The 23,393-nt window shown below is 42.1% G+C and overlaps 2 protein-coding genes across 2 annotated transcripts in view; one reads left to right on the top strand and one right to left on the bottom strand.

Moving 5' to 3' along the window:
• si:ch211-283g2.1 (sodium- and chloride-dependent GABA transporter ine) overlaps positions 1-22,750 on the top strand; it is a 57,864-nt gene extending 35,114 nt beyond the window's left edge. The window contains exon 13 of the mRNA XM_065007325.1: positions 22,532-22,750. Coding sequence (XP_064863397.1) covers positions 22,532-22,648 — 117 coding nt within the window. The 3' untranslated portion in view covers positions 22,649-22,750. The remainder of the gene's footprint in view (positions 1-22,531) is intronic.
• The window catches only part of LOC115105516 (dehydrogenase/reductase SDR family member 11), a 49,850-nt gene that overhangs the window by 2,055 nt on the left and 24,402 nt on the right, over positions 1-23,393 (bottom strand). The window contains exons 2-6 of the mRNA XM_029627644.2: positions 7,290-7,499; positions 1,088-1,182; positions 742-871; positions 432-524; positions 259-324 (exon numbers count right to left, since the gene is read on the bottom strand). Coding sequence (XP_029483504.1) covers positions 259-324; positions 432-524; positions 742-871; positions 1,088-1,182; positions 7,290-7,499 — 594 coding nt within the window. The remainder of the gene's footprint in view (positions 1-258; positions 325-431; positions 525-741; positions 872-1,087; positions 1,183-7,289; positions 7,500-23,393) is intronic.

Below are 23,393 nucleotides of genomic sequence, written 5' to 3'. Positions count from 1 at the left end.
AAAAAGTACTCTTTAACCTGTCTCCTCCCCTGCATCTACACTGATTGAAGAGGATTTAACAAGTGATCAATAAGGGATCATAGCTTTCACCTGGATTCACCTGGTCAGTCGGTCATGGAAAGAGCCAAATGGTTTGTACACTCTGTGTATAGTACCATTGGTCTATCTAAGAGGAGTTAGTCTTGACTTGAGAAAGAGGCAAGATATAAATAAGTAAGCCAAGTATTGACAGAAGCGACAGACAGAGCACTACATTACCTGGACGTGAGGCGGGGTGCCCAGAACGTATGTGACTGCACTGGCTATGTCTTGTGCTTTCAAACACTGCAGAGGAAAAAAATGCTAATTAGTCAAACATTTCTTCATGTATTTGTATTGAGAGAAGAGGTAGGCCCATCCACCCACCCACACTCCTAGTCTAGCTGCCTTACTTTTATACTCTCATACACAGCAGCTGCTTTCTCTGGATCACTGTTGTGGTGCCGGAAGGCAAACTCAGTCTCCACTATTCCAGGGGATATACACTATGGAAGAGGAAGGCACAAACCATGTTCGTTATTGATGTTTATGTACACATACACAGACAGACACTCGTACGCACGCACGGACGGACGAACACACACCACAAGCGTGCATATGTACGTACACACCCACAAAACAATCAAATTACATCTAATAATTGTATAAGACAGTTGTCAGATTCATATGAAAAAGAGAGAATAATAATGCTGCTCTTCTCACCGTGGCTCTGATGTGAGTCTTTGCTTCCCGCAGCTCTTGCCGTAGCCCCTCCGTTAGAGCAGTAACAGCATATTTAGTGGCACAGTAGAAGTGTTCATCTGCACTAGGTACCATTCTATGTCCCCCCATACTATAGCAGTAAGCGAGGGAGGGAGAAAAGGAGAGAAAGTGAGAATGGCATGTATGTGATACATCCTCTATCCTGTATCCCTCTGACTTCTCTTCTGTCTAAAACCAAGAGTAAAATTGTAGGCCCTCTTTACTGTATCTTCTGAGAGAATCTTAAATCATATAAAATGTCAGTTATAACAGGCATTTAACAGGCTGAAAAGAAGCTGTAGTCTACCTGTTAATATTGATGATGTGGCCATCGTCCACATTCCGCTCTTTCATTGACTGGTAGGCCTCGCGGGTACAAATTGACAGGGCCAGGACATTCACCTATAGGAGAGGTTCAGTCAAATACTTGCACTTGTATCTGCCTTCACAAACAAAAATATAGTCTGTCTAGGTGTATAAGACTGTAGTTATTGTCCTCCACAGTGTCAATGCCAATGCCCCTTGTGAAATTACACCTCATATCCAAGATGGCGGCGCAGTAGGACGTGTATATCTGTCTTTGTCTTATCCCTTGTAAATACCCAGTCTTTTTTCGTATATATCTTAATCTCACTTCTATCTATGAAGTAAATATACTTTCCTACAACCCGCCTCACCAAATGTGTTACGGATCGGCTATTTTTATTTCTTATAACTGGAAGTTCCACCAGGAGCTAACTAGCTACTAGTCTTTGTTAGCCACGGCTAGCGGTCCCCCCCCCCCCCCCCCCGGCATCAGCCAGCCTTAGCTCGGACAACACCTGCCAGTCTGCACAGCGATATCAACCCAGAACATATCGGATTGCTTCTCTCTACCATATCACCGGATTCCTGCCACTCTGGATCTTTACTCCTAGCTAGCTGCTAGCTATCTAGCTACCTGCTAGATACCTGCAAACGAGTGGCTACTGTTAGCTAACGCCTCTGTACCGAAGCAAGCACCAGCTAGCCCCATATACCAACTAATTATAGGGCTACAATAACCTCCTTCTGCCAATTGGCCTGGACCCTTTATTGTCGACACGGAGCCCCGCCGATCCATCACGACTGGACTGCCGACGTGATCGCCCGATGTGGTCTCAACAGGCTATTCTGTTACGATGTCGCCACAGAACTATGTTCTAGCCCCAGCCCGTTAGTTTTTTATGAATGCTGCGTCCCCTGCTCACCCAGCGTAGTGGTGAATACCGTACAGCACCCGTACTCACCTATTGCTCCTCTTTTGACCCTATGATCACTCGGCTACACTACTGATGCCCCCTGGACTGTTTCAATAACACGGTACCTCATTTTGTTTACATGTTGGCCCCAGCCTCGAACTCAGGTTCTGTATGTATTATGTACTGTACTAGATTATGCCTTGAATCTATTCTACCACACCCAGAAATCTGCTCCTTTTATTCTCTGTCCCCAACACACTAGACGACCAGTTCTTATAGCCTTAAGCAGTACCCTACTCCTCCTCTGTTCTTCTGGTGATGTAGAGGTTAACCCAGGCCCTTTAGCCCCCAGTTCCACTCCTATTCCCAAGGTGCTCTCATTTGTTGACTTCTGTAACTGTAAAAGCTTTGGTTTAATGCATGTTAACATTAGAAGCCTCCTCCCTAAGTTTTTCCCCCCACTGCTTTAGCACACTCCGCCAACCCTGATGTCCTAGTCGTGTCTGAATCCTGGCTTAGGAAGGCCACCAAAAATTCTGACATTTCCATCCCCAACTATAACATTTTGTGCCAAGATAGAACTGCCAAAGGGGGTGGAGTTGCAATCTACTGCAGAGACGGCCTGCAGAGTTCTGTCATGCTATCCAGGTCTGTGCTCATTTACAAAATAGCCTCCAACACTCAGCAAATTGGATGCAGTCTATCACAGTGCCATCCATCACCAAAGCCCCATATACAACACACCACTGCGACCTGTATGCTCTCGTTGGCTGGCCCTCGCTTCACATTCAAATCAAATCAAATTTTATTTGTCACATACACATGGTTAGCAGATGTTAATGCGAGTGTAGCGAAATGCTTGTGCTTCTAGTTCCGACAATGCAGTGATAACCAACAAGTAATCTAACTAACAATTCCAAAACTACTGTCTTATACACAGTGTAAGGGGATAAGGAATATGTACATAAGGATATATGAATGAGTGACGGTACAGAGCAGCATACAGTAGATGGTATCGAGTACAGTATATACATATGAGATGAGTATGTAGACAAAGTAAACAAAGTGGCATAGTTAAAGTGGCTAGTGACATAAGAATGCAGTCGATGATCTAGAGTACAGTATATACATATGCATATGAGATGAATAATGTAGGGTAAGTAACATTATATAAGGTAGCATTGTTTAAAGTGGCTAGTGATATATTTACATCATTTCCCATCAATTCCCATTATTAAAGTGGCTGGAGTTGGGTCAGTGTCAATGACAGTGTGTTGGCAGCAGCCACTCAATGTTAGTGATTGCTGTTTAACAGTCTGATGGCCTTGAGATAGAAGCTGTTTTTCAGTCTCTCGGTCCCAGCTTTGATGCACCTGTACTGACCTCGCCTTCTGGATGATAGCGGGGTGAACAGGCAGTGGTTCGGGTGGTTGATGTCCTTGATGATCTTTATGGCCTTCCTGTAACATCGGGTGGTGTAGGTGTCCTGGAGGGCAGGTAGTTTGCCCCCGGTGATGCGTTGTGCAGACCTCACTACCCTCTGGAGAGCCTTACGGTTGAGGGCGGAGCAGTTGCCGTACCAGGCGGTGATACAGCCCGCCAGGATGCTCTCGATTGTGCATCTGTAGAAGTTTGTGAGTGCTTTTGGTGACAAGCCGAATTTCTTCAGCCTCCTGAGGTTGAAGAGGCGCTGCTGCGCCTTCTTCACGACGCTGTCAGTGTGAGTGGACCAATTCAGTTTGTCTGTGATGTGTATGCCGAGGAACTTAAAACTTGCTACCCTCTCCACTACTGATCCATCGATGTGGATAGGGGGGTGTTCCCTCTGCTGTTTCCTGAAGTCCACAATCATCTCCTTAGTTTTGTTCGTCGCCAAACCCACTGGATCCTGGTCATCTATAAGTCTTTGCTAGGTAAAGCCCCGCCTTATCTCAGCTCACTGGTCACCATAGCAGCACCCACCGGTAGCATGTGCTCCAGCAGGTATATTTCACTGGTCACCCCCAAAGCCAATTCCTCATTTGGCCGCCTTTCCTTCCAGTTCTCTGCTGCCAATGTCTGGATAGAATTGCAAAAATCACTGAAGCTGGAGACTCATATCTCCCTCAATAACTTTAAGCATCAGATCATTGCACCTGTACATAGCCCATCTGTAAATAGCCCATCCAACTACCTCCTCCCCATATTGTTATTATTCTTTTTTTTATACAAATTTGCTCCTTTGCACCCCAGTATCTCTACTTGCACAGTCATCTTCTGCACATCTATCACTCCAGTGTTTATTTGCTAAATTGTAATTATTTAACCACTATGGCTTATTCATTGCCTTACCTCCCTAATCTTACTTCATTTGCACACACTGTATATATACTTTTCTATTGTGCTATTGACTGTATGTTTGTTTATTCCATGTGTAACTCTGTGTTGTTGTTTGTGCCGTACTGCTTTGCTTTATCTTGGCCAGGTCGCAGTTGTAAATGAGAACTTGTTCTCAACTGGCCTACCTGGTTAAATAAAGGTGAAAAAATAAAATAAAATGGACCTCAGATAACATACTGTTTGGTTACTGGCTGGTCACACAGGTAGAGATTGTGTCATTGTGTGTCACTGTGTCAAATTGTGTCATTTGAACCTGACCGGTCTCCTCCATCATGTGACTTTGAGAGTGACGCCAACGGTGTAACTAAGGAAATAGTGGGGGGTGGCACGGCAAAACAAGGACAGCACACAGATTACACTGTCTAAAAATATACACAGCGTACACATTCATCTTGGCCGCCATGCCAACAGATGGGACAGGCGTTAGAAATGCTCAGCTCCTTTGTAGGGATGGGACTACATTTTGAGCCGGAGGGCTCAGCCGGAGTGGCTTGAATGGAATGGTCTTGAGTTTGATGAATTAGTGTAAAGAAAAGGCCCAGCATAATAGATGGAGGGAAATAATGCCTGGCTTCTTCTACAAGTGGGCCTCTGTGTAGTAGCACCATACCAGGCAATGGGACGATTCCTTGTGAGGGGGAGTGTGTGTGTTGGCACTGCTTCTAACAGGCCTACTATGTTTAAGTACCCACACACTGGAAGTTTGTATGGTTGTGGGTTCGTTAAACCCTTTGTACGATGCATCACACCGACGCATAACACTGTCTTTATTCGCCACGGCAGCATCCTTCCCTCTGCTTATATATTATATCTATCTCCCCTCTGTAAATTGCATATTCCCACTGTAATCAGACTATAGTATAGTTTTATGTTTATCGTTCCAATATTGTATAATCTGTACGATGTCTATGTGAACTTGTCTGTATTCAGTTTGTAAAGTGTCTATCGCTGGCAGAACCTTCTCACTAGGGCAAATTCTTAAAGTATTTAGACCCCTTCACTTTTCCCACATTTTTTAAAAACGTTTCAGCCTTATTCTAAAATATTTTTTTTCATCAATCTACACACAACACCCCATAATGACAAAGCAAAAACAAGTTTCTAGAAATGTTTGCTAATGTATACACAAAAAAAATGAAATATCACATTTACATAAATATTTGGTCCCTTTACTCAGTACTTTGTTGAAGCACCTTTGGCAGCGATTACATCCTCGAGTCTTTTGTGTATGACGCTACAAGCTTGGCACACCAGTATTTGGGGAATTTCTCCAATTCTTCCCTGCAGATTCTCTCAAGCTCTGTCAGGTTGGATGGGGAGCGTCACTGCAGATATTTTCAGGTCTCCAGAGATGTTCGATCGGGTTCACGTCCAGGCTCTGGCTGGGCCACTCAAGGATATTCAGACACTTGTCCTGAAGCCACTCCTGCATTCTCTTGGCTGTGTGCTTAGGGTTGTTGTCCTGTTGGAAGGTGAGCCTTCGCACAAGTCTGAGGTCCTGAGTGCTATGGAACAGGTTTTCATCAAGGATCTCTGTACTTTGCTCCATTCATCTTTCCCTCGATCCTGACTAGTCTCCCAGTCCCTGCCGCTGAAAAACACCCACAGCATGATGCTACCACCACGATTTACCGTATGGATGGTGCCAGGTTTCCCCCAAAAGTGACGCTTGGCATTCAGGCCAGAGTTCAATCTTGGTTTCATCAGACCAGATAATCTTGTTTCTCTTGGTCAGAGTCCTTTAGGTGCCTTTTGGCAAACTCCAAGCGGACTTTCATGTGCCTTTTTACTGAGGAGTGGCTTCCGTCTGGCCACTCTACCTTAAAAGGCCTGATTGGTGGAGTGCTGCAAAGATGGTTGTCCTTCTGGAAGGTTCTCCCATCTCCACAGAGGAACTCTGGAGCTCTGTCAGAGTGACCATCGGGTTCTTGGTCACCTCTCTGACCAAGGCCCTTCTCCCCTGAATACTCAGTTTGGCTGGGCGGCCAGCTCTAAAAAGAATCTTGGTGGTTCCAAACTTCTTCCATTTAAGAATGATGGAGGCCACTGTGTTTTTGGGGACCTTCACTGCTGCATAAATGTTTTAGTACCCGTCCCCAGATCTGTGCCTCGACACAATTTTTATTTAACTTTATTTAACTAGGCAAGTCTTATTTTCAATGACGGCCTAGAAACAGTGGGCAGAACGACGGCCTTGTTCAGGGGCAGAACGACAGATTTGTACCTTGTCAGCTCGGGGATTCGAACTTGCAACCTTTCGGTTACTAGCCCAATGCTCTAACCACTAGGCTACCCTGCCGCCCCAATCCTGTCTAGGAGCTCAACGGACAATTCCATCAACCTCATGGCTTGGTTTTTGCTGTGGTACCTTATATAGACAGGTGTGCCTTTCCAAATCATGTCCAGTCAATTGAATTTACCACAGGTGGACACCAATCATATTGTAGACTCATCTCAAGGATGTTTTTTTATTTGGAATAAATTTGCTAAAATGTCTAATCCTGTTTTTGCGTTGTCATTATGGGGTATTGTGTGTAGATTGAAGAAGACTCTTTTTTATTTTTATTTTTTTAATCAATTTTAGAACACGGCTGTAACCTAATAAAATGTGAAAAAAGTTAATGGGTCTGAATACTTTCCAAATGCACTGTACTTGTAAATAAAGATTATTCTGATTCTACTCTACAACCAAATGTTTTTCACAGTTATTCTCTATTTAGCTATGGTTGCTACACTTAAGTACAGCAGTTCAGTTGTTGAGTAACAACTGTATGACAGCCCAGCACACAGTTACAGTAGTTACTATGTTGTTACAGTTGTTGTTGATTGGAAAGACATGGTACATAGGCTGTGTGTGTGTATGTGTGTGTGAGAACCCATGTACATTGTGTGTGTGTGTTGTCCACTCACATCGATCATGTTCCTCCAGCCGTCGGTCTTGCCACTGAGCAGGGGTTCGTTGTGGGCTAGGCCTGCATTGTTGATACACACATCCACCCCCTGATGCAGTGTCTTGATGGCAGAGAACATGGACAGGATGTCCTCCTCACAGGACAGGTCACACTTATAGGGGATCAGCGTGCCGCTGTAGCCCGCGCTCTGGCACTCGGCTGCCAGCTTCTACAAACGTCACACAAATAGGGATAAGACTTTGATCACAAATCAGGTAAACACGTGATGTGAGAATTTAAGAAACTCCAGACTATAACATGTGTTGGACTTTCTAGATTGACAATTTCTGAAATTAAAATGATTAGTAATAGGCCTAATACATTTGATCTGCCACACTGATTTGAGCTGTTCTGAAAGAGCTGCAAAACCTAGACCCGTACAAATCAGCTGGGCTTGACAATCTGGACCCTCTATTTCTGAAACTATCTGCCGCCATTGTCGCAACCCCTATTACCAGCCTGTTCAACCTCTCTTTCATATCGTCTGAGATCCCCAAGGATTGGAAAGCTGCCGCAGTCATCCCCCTCTTCAAAGGGGGAGACACCCTGGACCCAAACTGCTAGACCTATATCCATCCTGCCCTGCCTATCTAAGGTCTTCGAAAGCCAAGTCAACAAACAGGTCACTGACCATCTCGAATCCCACCGTACCTTCTCCGCTGTGCAATCTGGTTTCCGAGACGGTCACGGGTGCACCTCAGCCACGCTCAAGGTACTAAACGATATCATAACCGCCATCGATAAAAGACAGTACTGTGCAGCTGTCTTCATCGACCTCGCCAAGGCTTTCGACTCTGTCAATCACCATATTCTTATCGGCAGACTCAATAGCCTCGGTTTCTCGGATGACTGCCTTGCCTGGTTCACCAATTACTTTGCAGACAGAGTTCAGTGTGTCAAATCGGAGGGTATGCTGTCCGGTCCTCTGGCAGTCTCTATGGGGGTGCCACAGGGTTCAATTCTCGGGCCGACTCTTTTCTCTGTATATATCAATGATGTTGCTCTTGCTGCGGGCGATTCCCTGATCCACCTCTACGCAGACGACACCATTCTATATACTTTCGGCCCGTCATTGGACACTGTGCTATCTAACCTCCAAACGAGCTTCAATGCCATACAGCACTCCTTCCGTGGCCTCCAACTGCTCTTAAACGCGAGTAAAACCAAATGCATGCTTTTCAACCGATCGCTGCCTGCACCCGCATGCCCGACTAGCATCACCACCCTGGATGGTTCCGACCTTGAATATGTGGACATCTATAAGTACCTAGGTGTCTGGCTAGACTGCAAACTCTCCTTCCAGACTCACATCAAACATCTCCAATCGAAAATCAAATCAAGAGTCGGCTTTCTATTCCGCAACAAAGCCTCCTTCACTCACGCCGCCAAGCTTACCCTAGTAAAACTGACTATCCTACCGATCCTCGACTTCGGCGATGTCATCTACAAAATGGCTTCCAACACTCTACTCAGCAAACTGGATGCAGTCTATCACAGTGCCATCCGTTTTGTCACCAAAGCACCTTATACCACCCACCACTGCGACTTGTATGCTCTAGTCGGCTGGCCCTCGCTACATATTCGTCGCCAGACCCACTGGCTCCAGGTCATCTACAAGTCCATGCTAGGTAAAGCTCCGCCTTATCTCAGTTCACTGGTCACGATGGCAACACCCATCCGTAGCACGCGCTCCAGCAGGTGTATCTCACTGATCATCCCTAAAGCCAACACCTCATTTGGCCGCCTTTCGTTCCAGTACTCTGCTGCCTGTGACTGGAACGAACTGCAAAAATCGCTGAAGTTGGAGACTTTTATCTCCCTCACCAACTTCAAACATCAGCTATCCGAGCAGCTAACCGATCGCTGCAGCTGTACATAGTCTATTGGTAAATAGCCCACCCATTTTCACCTACCTCATTCCCATACTGTTTTTATACTGTTTTTTATTTATTTACTTTTCTGCTCTTTTGCACACCAATATCTCTACCTGTACATGACCATCTGATCATTTATCACTCCAGTGTTAATCTGCAAAATTGTATTATTCGCCTACCTACTCATGCCTTTTGCACACATTGTATATAGACTGCCCATTTTTTTTCTACTGTGTTATTGACTTGTTAATTGTTTACTCCATGTGTAACTCTGTGTTGTCTGTTCACACTGCTATGCTTTATCTTGGCCAGGTCGCAGTTGCAAATGAGAACCTGTTCTCAACTAGCCTACCTGGTTAAATAAAGGTGAAATAATTAAAAAAAAAAAAAAGTAATAAGGGAGACACGGGAAAACACCAAACAAATTAGCGCCCTACCCATTCACCCACACTCTGGGCCGAAAGGAACCACAACCATACAATCAATCACGGTATATTCCATAAAAGGAAGATAGCCAGGGAAAACCCAGGCTAGTCAGCAGCAGCACTCCTATTACAAATTCTCTAGTCTTGTCTGAAGTTTATCAACAAAGAACACTAATTTTTTGATTATAGAAACACCTGCAATCTTGTTGTTAAGAAATGATTGGTACTCTACCAGTTTCATTTAGGGACACATCTCTGTTTAGACTCAGTGTCTGGCTAAAGGAAATAAGCAATATGTTAATGACCCTTATTAACCATGATGACCCTTATAAAACTAAAGTGACCCTTGACCCTTATGAACCTTACTCCTCCACTAAACATGGAGCTATAGAGAGCCACAGTCCCGGTCTCCCTGGCCTGCTCCAGGCCCAACCAGCACAATCAGGTCAGCCTCCCTCAATGCAGGCTTCTAGGATGGAGGGTCTGTCTGTCTGATGCGATTGGACATAGATCCCCCTATCGGGTACAGAACCATCCATCACATGATGTCCCTGTCTGGACTGCTCTCAGTACAGAATGATAGGCGAGGATTGAGGGAAGAGTGTGTGTGTGTCTATGGAGCGGGGGGGGGTGCGCAGTAGTGGCAGGCAGGGATGATGCCAAGGACTGCATGGCATTCTCAGCCTCTTCCTCTCTCTCTTTTTGAGCCAAAGTGCTGTGACATTTGGGACGAGAGCACTCAGTCTCATGAGGACAGGGCATGGATGGAGTGACGTGGGGGCACACATGTACACACACTAATATTCTATATAGCCTAGAGCAGGGATCATCAATTAGATTCAGTCGCGGGCTGATTTTTTTCTTGCGTGGATGGTCAGGGGACCGGAATATAATTACAAATAATGACAAATGCAAATTGACTGCAAGAAGCACAGACAGATATATTTGACTAAAACATAATCATTTCAAACCTTGCTTGCATTTGTATACGATCACATATACAGTATCTCTTATGCATGGGAATACCTTGGAACAGATTTCAAAAATTAAAACCACCTGGGGCTGATTTGCTGGTGTTTTTACAGTCTTATGTCCAACAATAAATGATTAAAATAGTATATATTTTTTGCTCCGAAAACTTGGGTGGGGGAAATAAAAATGACCCGCAGGCCAAATTCGGCCCATGGGCCGCTAGTTGGGGAACTCTGGCCTAGAGAGCCAAAGACTGGGAAGCAGTGATTTAACTAGGATTATATACAGATAAAGCATTATCTCCACACAGAATCCAGGATTTAAAAAGTTTTTTGTAAGCTTTGAATAGAACATTGAATAATTTCTCTAGTTTTACAAAGACATGTCACAACAGAGTTCACAAATAGGGTCATATGAGGGTGCAGTGTATCCCCTAGGATTTTTACAGTAGCGGTGGCAAAGTTAACGGGGGTGCACCACATGTTTCATTTTTTAAATTTTATATACGACTGTGAGAAGTTCACTTCTGGTGACTTTTTAAAAAGGACATTCTACTCAAATTAATTCAATTTGTATTATGTTGACACCATCTGAAATATAATTTCCCCTGAAATAGCATTATAACCTGTATCTCAACTGACGCTGAATAGCAGCTTTAAATAAATAGGCTGAAGCATGGATTTGTCCATCTGGATTTAACTCACTGAAAAACCCCAAAAGACTTACAATATATATTTGTAGCATTTGATGCAACTCGTCACTCCAGTGTGGTAAGCACTGCTTGCCTATATAGCAACCCACAATGCTCTGGTTTCCTCATTCTTCGTCTCTTCACAAGTCTATTTGGTTACTAGCACATTAAGCAGTTTTCAGAAAACTGCGTTTCTACCTCAAGTTAATTGGTTTAGACACCAAGTCAGCAATTGTTATTTCACACGCTCACTTGGCTAGCTAGTCACTCAGGTAATGATAGCTAATTAGCTAGCTAACATCCCTGTACGCACTACTTTCACAAAACATGTCATGGGGAGAAGAGAAAAAAAGTATGTTTTAAAGCTCATTTCCTGCAATTCTACACATTTTGCCATGGCTTTTGCAGTGTTCTTGTGTGATCTCAGTGACTCAAACATAACAAAATCAAAATCAATGGTGGTTGGCCACAGACTGTCTAGTTTTTATTTTGGGGATTGTTAGTTCTCAAAGATGATCTTATTGAAAAATACCAGTGGTGTAAAGTACTTAAATAAAAATACTAAAGTACTACATAAGTCGTTTTTTGGGGTATCTGTAGTTTATTTATATTTTTGACTACTTTTACTTTACTACATTCCTAAAGAAAATTTACTTTTTACTCCATACATTTTCTCTGACACCCAAAAGTACTACATTTTTAATGCTTAGCAGGACAGAAACATGGTGCAATTCGAGCACTAATCAAGAGAAAATACCTGGTCATTGCTACTACCTCTTATCTAGCAGAACTCACGAAACACAAATGCTTCATTTGTAAATTATGTCTTAGTGTTGGAGCATGCTCCTGGCTATCCGCAAATAAAAAATAAAATTGTGCTATCCGGTTGGCTTGATATAAGGAAATTGAAAGGATTTATACTATTAGTTCGATACTTAAGTATACTTTAGCACTTGCATTTACTTTTGATACTTAAGTATATTTTAAACCAAATACTTTTAGACATTTACTCAAGTATTATTTTACTGGGTGACTTTCACTTGAGTCATTTTCTATCAAGGTATCTTTACTTAAGTATGACAATTGGGTACTTTTTCCACCATTAAAAAATACATATTTTCTATCTGGTTTTAGTCGTTTAAGTTTACACTGAAAACTAGGGGTGTAACCCTACAGGTATTCGCGGGGACCTCGGTTCAGTCCGCACTGTGAACCCGAATGAATACAGAAAACAAATATTGAACAAAAATAAAAACACTAGGCCTATAGGCTATGCCTGTGCCTTGAGGAAATATGAGCAAACTTTTTTTCAGGCTAATCCGTTAAACAATTAGACTAATCGAACGTTGTAATCAAAATGCAAATCTTAATTGGCGTACTTCAAGCTGTCCTTTTGTGCGGTGCAGCCGTTAACGATTTCTCTACGGTGGTGAGTGGTGTGGGAACATGTATAGTTTCCAGTAGATTACAACGGCAATGGACAGAGAAAGTATGTGGACACTTGACACTGCTCAACAAGAATAGCCTATGCAGCTGCCAACACATTTACGCTGACGTCACCCCAGTATTCCTACTACCGGAGCAAGAGAGAAACACACACACACAAAAAAATCTCCCCTCTGCATTCAAGCAGCCCTTCACAGCTGATCCTGACCCGGCCAAAAGAATTACAAGAGCGATAGGTATGTTTATAGCCGTGGATATGCGCCCATTCTCAATGGTTTAGAAGAATAGGGGTTTCAGCACCTGGTGAAAGTGCTTGAGCCACATTACGAATTTCGCCTGCTAGCACCCATTTCAGCAAACAGGTAGTACATGCTCTATATAAGCAAACTAAAGCCTAAGTAGTCAACGAATTGGCCAATGCACCCTGTGTTGAGTTTACTACAGATGGATGGACCTCCAGGGCTACAGATAGCTACTTAACAGTGACAGCCTTGCAAACGAGAAATACCGTGCTGCAGACATGCCCCCTTTTATGAGTCACAAGTGCACATATTTTTCTCAAAATAAGAAAACCTTATAGCATAGGCCTAAATAATGTCTGAACCATGATTTCACATGCATATTGCACTTTATTTTAGTCTTCTTCTAGAGTAAACATGTGTTTTCATTTAACAAAATGTGTGGGAAATTCCTGATTGTGCTCTCATCAGGTATTATATGGAATCAGTTTATACACTATATTTTCTTAAAGGTGCGATATGCGAATTTCCAACCAGCCATTTCCTGGTTGCATTTCAGTTTGTGACAAAACAAGCAGTGTAGAGAATCATTGTACCATCTAAACCACTGAAATATTTTCAATAACCCAAAATATTGTATTTTCAGCTGGTTTACAAAAAACTGAAAGTTAAAGATGCAAAAATTAAACTTAAAAAAAGCAAAGAATAGAAATAAACTCAGCAAAAAAAGAAACATCCCCTTTTCAGGACCCTGTCTTTCAAAGATAATTCGTAAAAATCCACAGATCTTCATTGTAAAGGGTTTAAACACTGTTTCCCATGCTTGTTCAATGAACCATAAACAATTAATGAACATGCACCTGGGAATAGTCGTTAAGACACTAACAGCTTACAGACCGTAGGCAATTAAGGTCAGTCACAGTTATGAAAACTTAGGACAAGAGGCTTTTCTACTGACTCTGAAAAACACCAAAAGAAAGATGCCCAGGGTCCCTGCTCATCTGCGTGAACGTGCCTTAGGCATAATGCAAGGCGGCATGAGGATTGCAGATGTGGCCAGGGCAATAAATTGCCATGTCGTACTATGAGACACCTAAGACAGCGCTATACAGGGAGACAGGATGGACAGCTGATCGTTCTTGCAGTGGCAGACCACGTATAACAACACCTGCACAGGATCGGTACATCCAAACATCACACATGCGGGACAGGTACAGGATAGCAACAACAACTGCCCGAGTTACACCAGGAACGCACAATCCCACCATCAGTGCTCAGACTGTCCGCAATAAGCTGGTCTGAGGGCTTGTAGGCCTGCTGTAAAGGCAGGTCCTCACCAGACATCACCGGCAACAACGTCGCCTATGGGCACAAACCCACCGTCGCTGGACCAGACAGGACTGGCAAAAAGGGCTCTTCACTGACAAGTCACGTTTTTTTCTCACCAGGGGTGATGGTCGGATTTGCGTTTATCATCGAAGGAATGAGCATTACACCGAGACCTGTACTCTGGAGCGGGATCGATTTGGAGGTGGAGGTTCTGTCATGGTCTGGGGCGGTGTGTCACAGCATCATCGGTCTGAGCTTGTTGTCATTGCAGGCAATCTCAATGCTGTGCATTACAGGGAAGACATCCTCCTCCCTCATGTGGTACCCTTTCTGCAGGCTCACCCTGACATGACCCTCCAGCATGACAATAACACCAGACATACTGCTCGTTCTGTGTGTGATATCCTGCAAGACATGAATGTCAGGGTTCTGCCATGGCCAGCAAAGAGCCCGGATTTCAATTCCATTGAGCACGTCTGGTACCTGTTGGATCAGAGGGTGAGGGCTAGGGCCATTCCCCCCAGAAATGGCCGGGAACTTGCAGGTTCCTTGGTGGAAGAGTGGGGTAACATATCACAGCAAGAACGGGCAAATCTGGAGCAGTCCATGAGGAGATGCACTGCAGTATTTAATGCAGCTGCTGGTCACACCAGAAACTGACTGCTACTTTTGATGTTGACCCCCCTTTGTTCAGGGACACATTATTCCATTTCTGTTAGTCACATGTCTGTGGAACTTGTTCAGTTTATGTCGGTTGTTGAATCTTGTTATGTTCATACAAATATTTACACATGTTAAGTTTGCTGAAAATAAACTCAGTTGACAGTGAGAGGTGTCTTTTTTTGCTGAGTTTACTACACAGATCTATCGCTTCTTAGATCCTTCATTTTCATTGAAAGTAAGTCTAACACATTTCTACACTGAACAAAAACAAATACAACAATTTCACATATTTTACTGAGTTACAGTTCATGTAAGGAAATCAGTCAATTAAAATAAATAAATTAGGCCCTAATCTATGGATTTCACATGACTGGGAATACAGATATGCATCGGTTAGTCACATATACCTTACAAAAAAAAAGTAGGGGCGTGAATCAGAAAACCAGTCAGTATCTGGTGTGACCAGCATTCGGCTCATGTAGCGCGACATCTCCTTCATATAGAGTTCATCAGGCTGTTGATTGTGGCCTGTGGAATGTTGTCACACGTCTCTTCAATGACTGAGCAAAGTTGCTTGATACTGGCAGGAACTGGAACACGCTGTCGTACACGTTGATCCAGAGCATCCCAAACATGCTCAAAATGGTTGACATGTCTGGTGAGTATGCAAGCCATGGAAGAACTGGGACATATGCAGCTTCCAGGAATAATGTACCAGATCCTTGTGACATGGGGCCATGCATTATCATGCTGAAACATGAGGTGAAGGTGGTGGTTGAATGGCACGACAACGGGCCTCAGGATCTCATCCCGGTATCTCTGTGCATTCAAATTGCAATCGATAAAATGCAATTGTGTTCATTGTCAGTAGTTTATGCCTGCACATACCATAACCCCACTGCCACCATGGGGCACTCTGTTCACAACGTTGACATCAGCAAACCACTCGCCCACACAATACCATCTGCCCGGTATAGTTGAAATCGGGATTCATCAGTGAAGAGTACACTTCTCCAGCGTGCCAGTGGCCATCAAAGGTCAGCATTTGCTCACTGAAGTCAGTTACAATGCCGAACTGATCAAGACCCTGGTGAGGATGACGATCGCGCAGATGAGCTTCCCCGAGACAGTTTCTGACAGTTTGTGCAGAAATTCTTTGGTTTTATAAAGGAACAATTTCATCAGCTGTCTGGGTGGCTGGTCTCAGACGATACCGTAGGTAAAGAAGCCGGTTGTGGAGGTCCTAGGTTGGTGTGGTTACCCGTGGTCTGCGTTTGAGGCCGTTTGGACGTACTGCCATATTCTCTAAAACAACGTTTGAGGTGGCTTATGATGGAGAAATGAACATTCAATTATCTGGCAACGGTTCTGGTGGACATTCCTGCAGTCAGCATGCCAATTGCACGCTCCCTCAAACTTGAGACATTTGTGGCATTGTGTGGTGTGACAAAACTGCACATTTTATAGTAGCCACAGATGCACCTGTGTAATGATCATGCTATTTAATCAGCTTATTGATATGCCACAAATGTCAAGTGGGTGGATTATCTTGGCAAAGGATACATTTGTGCACAACATTTGAGAGAAATAAGCTGTGCGTGTGGTACATTTCTGGGATTTTTTTTTATTTCAGCTCATGAAACATACATGTTGCATTTATATTTTTGTGAATTTGGTTGGATTGCCCAGAAAGTGATATATTGCATCTTTAAAAAAAAAAAAAAAAAATTCTTTAGTAACTGTTGGCATTTACATTTTCCCGCTGTGCCAAAACCAAAAAAATGACCCCAAAACCGCAATACGTACCACGGTTTGGTGAACCGTTACACCCCTACTGAAAACGATTTGCCATACCAATTACATTTATAAAAAATTATGAAATCATATTTTTTTGTAGTGCTAGCAACGATTGAAACGCTGCTGCTAAATTAATATGTGGGAAACACTGGGGTGAACTGAATTCCAATTCAATGGCACAAATACAAACAATAAAATAAATCGGGAATCATAGCCTCAGCATCCTAACAGGGGCTCCCCTCTTTACCCTGCCCTGATCCCCCACCCCTAAGACGTTTTTTTGTGTGTGTACCTGGGCTGCCTGGCATGGACACCAACTCTTACGGAGGGAGAAGCACAGTGGGCGAGGGTAGTGTGGATGAGGAAGAGGATGAGGGATGATTGCCAAAAGGAGCAGTGAACTGAAGCACAGCCTTGGCCAGTAGAAAAGAGGGGATGATGTGAATGAGCAGAGCAGCGGTAGACGAGATGGGATCAGGGGCTAGGGACAGGAAGTCTCACACAGTGTGTAGTGTGTGTGCGTGCATGCAGGCACTTTGTTTGACAGGCCTATGTGTAATACCCACACATTGGGCACTGCTGCAGCACAGGGGCATTCTGTGCTAAGGATGCAATGCGACACACAAGTATGCACACCATTGTCCCTTCACACACACATCCATCCATGATAATCTCCACACAACATAGAAAATCAGGAGTAATGGACACAAGTCAATTTGAATGATACTATGCAGATATAAAAATATAAATTAAATTCCTGATTTACCTGAGGTCATAATAGGACATCTGTAAACCAATGATGCAAATGTCTGTCTGTGACTGTGTCACTCAACACAAACCCTCTCAGTGGAGTGAGCCGGCAGTACACTGTGGGCATAATCATTCACAGTGATTTGTGTCTGCCTTCCCCCTGGGCAGGTGAGCAGAACAACTCAATCCCTTCATGACACAGATACACAAAATTACATAATCAACACCATCTCCCTCTAGGGGGCCACATCTATTCTCCTAACAATTTGGATATAGCAGGCTGATCATTAATTTTCAGGGCAGTGTGTGGGTTGGTTATTCTATTCTTGAGGGGATCTAAATAAAAATTTTTAAAAATGGCCAAAGTCCCCACAAGGATAGTAATAGAAGAATAATTCTTCCTCGTGGGGACATTTCCCACACCCCATGAGGACAAAGGCTGTTTTTAGCTTTGGGGTTAGAGTTAAAATTAGGGTACAGTAAGGGTTTAGGCGTTAGGTTTAGGGCTTATGGGTTAAGGAAAAAAGTGGAAATTAATTTTAGGTCCACACGAGGATAGAAGAACAAAACGTCTGTGTGTGTGATTATGACTTCACCTCCATGCACTCACGGACATGATATTAAAACAGTAGGAGGGAAGAACATTATCCTAGTTATGCTTTAGTGTTGTAGATACAGGCTGCATTGCTAAAAACACTAAATGGGGCAAATAGAGTAGGACTACAGGTCAGTTTCATAAAGCACGCACACACACTACACAAACACTAGGGTTGTCAAGATAACAGAATTTTGACTACAATATAGACACCAGGTTTAGTATCACAATACTCAATACCATCACGATACTCAATACTAAAACGATACCACAGCAAAAAAGAAGGCGTATTAGCCAAAGTCACAGAATGGCACTTGATCTTTTGAGTTGAATAACATTATTATTATAAAAAAAAAAAAAAAATGTATGCATTAATGAATCAATAATACAATCAAATTACATAACGGCAATCATTCATTTGAATGGTATATCTCTAATGTATTGATGAACTGGGTAAATGAAGATGTAGCCTAGGCCTATTCACAGTAAAGGTGAATGCATATTTAAAAGGAGTGCGAATGCATTTAAGTTATTGAGCTGGTTTTGCCTGATTTAATGGGTTTCCCTTCAATTTGGGACTTATTTTGTTGTACTGATCAACAACAATTACATAGTAGAAGCAATCTCGTCTTTTATAAAAGTGTGCACTGTCTAAGACCCATGACATCATTCTCACACACACAGTTTGATGCTTGAGCAAAGATGATCTTGACTGAATGTATAACTTTTTTCATAACAATCAATTTTGAAATCAGCAATATTTTACGTTATGGTTTGCATATTATCAAACAAGGTACTAGAATAGTGAACTGAAAGTTAGCCTACAAAGCTGTGGGCTACCAGTATCTCATTGTAAAGTGTTCTAGCCTGTAAATGAACATTGTTTTGCGAATAGTTTCAACATTTCTACATTCTGTCTTGCATGATTCAAGTGTGTTAACTTCTGTTCAGCATAAATGGTGATGCAGCTCAGATTCCCTGTGAGTGCAGTGGTTCCTTGGGACAGGCTATAGCTAGCGACGAGTAAGTGGAGAAGGCACGGTGCTTTCGCGCTATAAGGGGACATCGGCTGTGCTGATAGACAGACGGATCCTCTCAAACAGTAGATGACATAACACATTTGACAGAAACCACCCGAGCCACTGCCTGTTCACCCCGCTATCATCCAGAAGGTGAGGTCAGTACAGGTGCATCAAAGCTGGGACCGAGAGACTGAAAAACAGCTTCTATCTCAAGGCCATCAGACTGTTAAACAGCCACCACTAACATTGAGTGGCTGCTGCCAACACACTGACACTGACTCAACTCCAGCCACTTTAATAATGGGAATTGATGGGAAATGATGTAAATATATCACTAGCCACTTTAAACAATGCTACCTTATATAATGTTACTTACCCTACATTATTCATCTCATATGCATACGTATATACTGTACCCTATATCATCGACTGCATCCTTATGTAATACATGTATCACTAGCCACTTTAACTATGCCACTTTGTTTACATACTCATCTCATATGTATATACTGTACTCGATACCATCTACTGTATCTTGCCTATGCTGCTCTGTACCATCACTCTTTCATATATCCTTATGTACATATTCTTTATCCCCTTACACTGTGTATAAGACAGTAGTTTTGGAATTGTTAGTTAGATTACTTGTTGGTTATTACTGCATTGTCGGAACTAGAAACACAAGCATTTCGCTACACTCGCATTAACATCTGCTAACCATGTGTATGTGACAAATAAAATTCGATTTGATGTACCGAAAGTAACAAAAATTACAGTAACATTGAGAGATTACTGCTTTTATTAAAATATCACGGTTTTCGATTTTGATATATATATTTTTTATATTAAATGCATTATGAATAACAACAGTAAAATGATTTTAGAGCTTTTAAATGGAAATTCCAAAGCCTAAAACAGTTAACATTAAATTGCCAAAAAATCTAAAATATTCCATTGTCTCTGTTAGGTCAACATTGGTTAGACATCAATAGAAAAGGTTGATATTACTATGAAATAATACAATATTTCAGTTGTGTATATTACTTTGTTTTTATTTGATGAATATTATTTTTAATTCCTTAAATTCATCATCTCTCCTCAGGCAGTAGCTGCCAAACAACATTATCTCTGTGCTAACCATACTGTAGGCTACGGACTTTAGTCTTTCTATTTTGATAGGCTAGACTACTAAGCATGCTGCAGAGCTGTCTGACAAAATCATTTGACTAGTTCTTCAAAAGAAAATAAGGCACACTTTCAAGAACTGTCTCTATCCCTCTCTCTCATCATTGTGTTATGTACATTTCTCTATGTGGTCTGTGTGTATCTAACCTAACATAGCAGGCGTAAATGTGTATCCATCTCTGTCCAAATCGGGAAAAAAACAGGTGCAATTGATTATGGTCATAGTAGTTAATTACCACGTTTCTGCACTGAACTAGGTGAAATATTCTCTTAAAAATTAAAAACGGCAACTCCCTTCAGACCAGCGTCCCATATAGTTGACTTAATTTCTCTAGTGAATGATTTCGCTCTAGCGAAACGACGCGTTGTGCTCACCAAAAATACAAACTAAATGGAATTCAAGTCATTGAATTATTAAATAACCCCCAACATGTAAAATAAATGTTGGTTAATCAGCACTAAGTACCAAACCGTTTTTCATGTTCTAGTATTGAAAAAGTATACCATGCAACACACACACAAAATAGGGCCATAAGCAAACAAGAAATTGCACATCCAGAGGCGGTATTTTGTCATGGCCTTGATTTTAATGCAGGGAAACTGAAATCCGTTTTGCCATCATGTCATCTGCGCAACTAGAGGTGAAAAAATGCTAGATAACTTTTACTCCACACACAGAAACACATACAAGGCCCTCCCTGACCCTTAGCAAATCAGACCATAACTCTATCCTCCTGCTTACAAACTAGAGGTTGACCGATTAATCGGAATGGCCGATTAGGGCCGATTTCAAGTTTTCATAACAATCGGAAATCTGTATTTTTGCCTATTCTTTTTTTTTACACCTTTATTTAACTAGGCAAGTCAGTTAAGAACACATTCTTATTTTCAATGACGGCCTAGGAACGAGGCAGAACGACAGATTTTCACCTTGTCAGCTCGGGGGATCCAATCTTGCAACTTTACAGTTAACTAGTCCAACGCTCTAACCACCTGATTACATTGCACTCCACGAGGAGCCTGCCTGTTACGCGAATGCAGAAAGCCAAGGTAAGTTGCTAGCTAGCATTAAACGTATCTTATAAAAAATAATCAATCAATCAACGACTGTCGTTGCTCCAATGTGTACTTAACCATAAACACCAACGCAGTTCTTAAAATCAATACACAAGAATATATTTTTAAACCTGCATATTTAGCTAAAATAAATCCAGGTTAGCAGGCAATATTAACCAGGTGAAATTGTGTCACTTCTTTGCGTTCATTGCACGCAGAGTCAGGGTATATGCAACAGTTTGGCTCTTTGCGAACTAATTTGACAGAATTTTACGTAATTATGACATAACATTGAAGGTTGTGCAATGTAACAAGAATATTTCGAATTTAGACTGATGGATGCCACCTGTTAGTTAAAATACGGAACGGAATAAACGTTTTGTTTTCGAGGTGATAGTTTCCGGATCTGACCTAAGGCTCGTATTTCTGTGTGTTTATTATAGTTAATTCTATGATTTGATATTTGATAGAGCAGTCTGACTGAGGGGTGGTAGGCAGCAGCAGGCTCGTAATAGTCAAATGTATATGGTTTAGAGAGAAATAGTTGACAAGTTATAATTCCTGTAATAACTTGCGGCTGGACTTGAAAGGGGTTCCTTCATTATTTTACCGTTCATGTCTTCCATAGAGAATGTCTTGATCTACTTCGAATAAGGTCTGTGTTTCGTGCAGGCTTAAACCGCCTCGGCGTTTTGATACCCGTGTAAATCTCACTAGGATAAGGTAACATTTGTCAACATATTTTCATAAATTCACTCTACAAAAAAAAAAGATCTTCGCTTATATTTAGCCATTATTGATCAGAGTTACCTTGTCCTATGGATATCTACGCAGTTATAAAATTGGCAAGGTGGTGTAAGCCTACACGAAACACAGACCTTATTTTAAGTGAATCTAAAAATATCCAATGGGATAAATGAATGAAGGAACCGCTTTTCAGATTTGTCATGGCAATTATGACTCGCACTTTTGGTAGTCAATTCTTACCATGCCCATTATTAAAATAGGATTTCGAGCATATAGAAATGACAGTTTTTGTTTTCAACATTCATCACAGGTAACTTACTCTATTTTTATTCAAACAGTTGAGAGTATTTGTCTCCTAAGCAGACTCTTCAGTATCATTGTCACTTCAGAGCTGTGTGTGTGTTTTACAGATGGCAGAGAAAAGCAGAGCACCAGTGTGGGACTATTACATGGAATTGGCACCAGGGAAAGCAAGGTGTCTTATTTGTGATAAAGATGTAAGCATGGGGTCAGTAACGGCTAAATAAAAAACATACCACCAACCTGTGGAATCACCTTAAGAACACCCATCCAAAAGCCCATAATATGTATTATATTAAGTTAAAATAAAAGTGTTCATTGTTCATTCAGTATTGTTGCAATTGTCATTATTACAAAAATGTGTGTGTGTGTATATAATAAAAAAACATTTTTTTATTTAAAATTGGCCAATTAATCGGTATCGGCTTTTTTGTCCTCCAATAATCGGTATCGGCGTCGAAAAATCATAATCGGTCGACCTCTATTACAAACAAAAACTCACAGGAAGGACCAGTGACGCGCTCAATACAGAAGTGGTCTGATGAAGCGGATGCTAAACTACAGGAATGTTTAGCTAAAACAGACTGGAATATGTTCATGGATTCATCCGATAACATTGACAAGTTTACCACATCAGTCAACGGCATCATTAATAAGTGCATCGATGACGTCTTCCCCACAGTGACCGTACGTACATACCCCAACTAGAAGCCATTGACTACAGTCAACATCCGCACTGAGCCAAAGGCTAGAGCTGCCGCTTTCAAAGAGGGGGACACTTATAAGAAATCCCGATATGACCTCAGACGAGCCATCAAACAAGTGTGGTGCCAGACTTCCAGTGTCGCAATTTAGGAAATGGCTGCCTAGTTTTTCATACAGCACATCGGTTGGGTATTTCCCCCCCTAAATTCAAGTATTTACTCTGAGCATTATAACAAGACAGCAGAAAATATAATCGTAGACGAAACA

Source organism: Oncorhynchus nerka, linkage group LG22 (genome assembly GCF_034236695.1).
Source record: "Oncorhynchus nerka isolate Pitt River linkage group LG22, Oner_Uvic_2.0, whole genome shotgun sequence".
NCBI lineage: Eukaryota > Metazoa > Chordata > Actinopteri > Salmoniformes > Salmonidae > Oncorhynchus > Oncorhynchus nerka.
The sequence above is the reverse complement of the archived record's forward strand: the minus strand, read 5'-3'. Positions and strand labels throughout refer to the sequence as shown.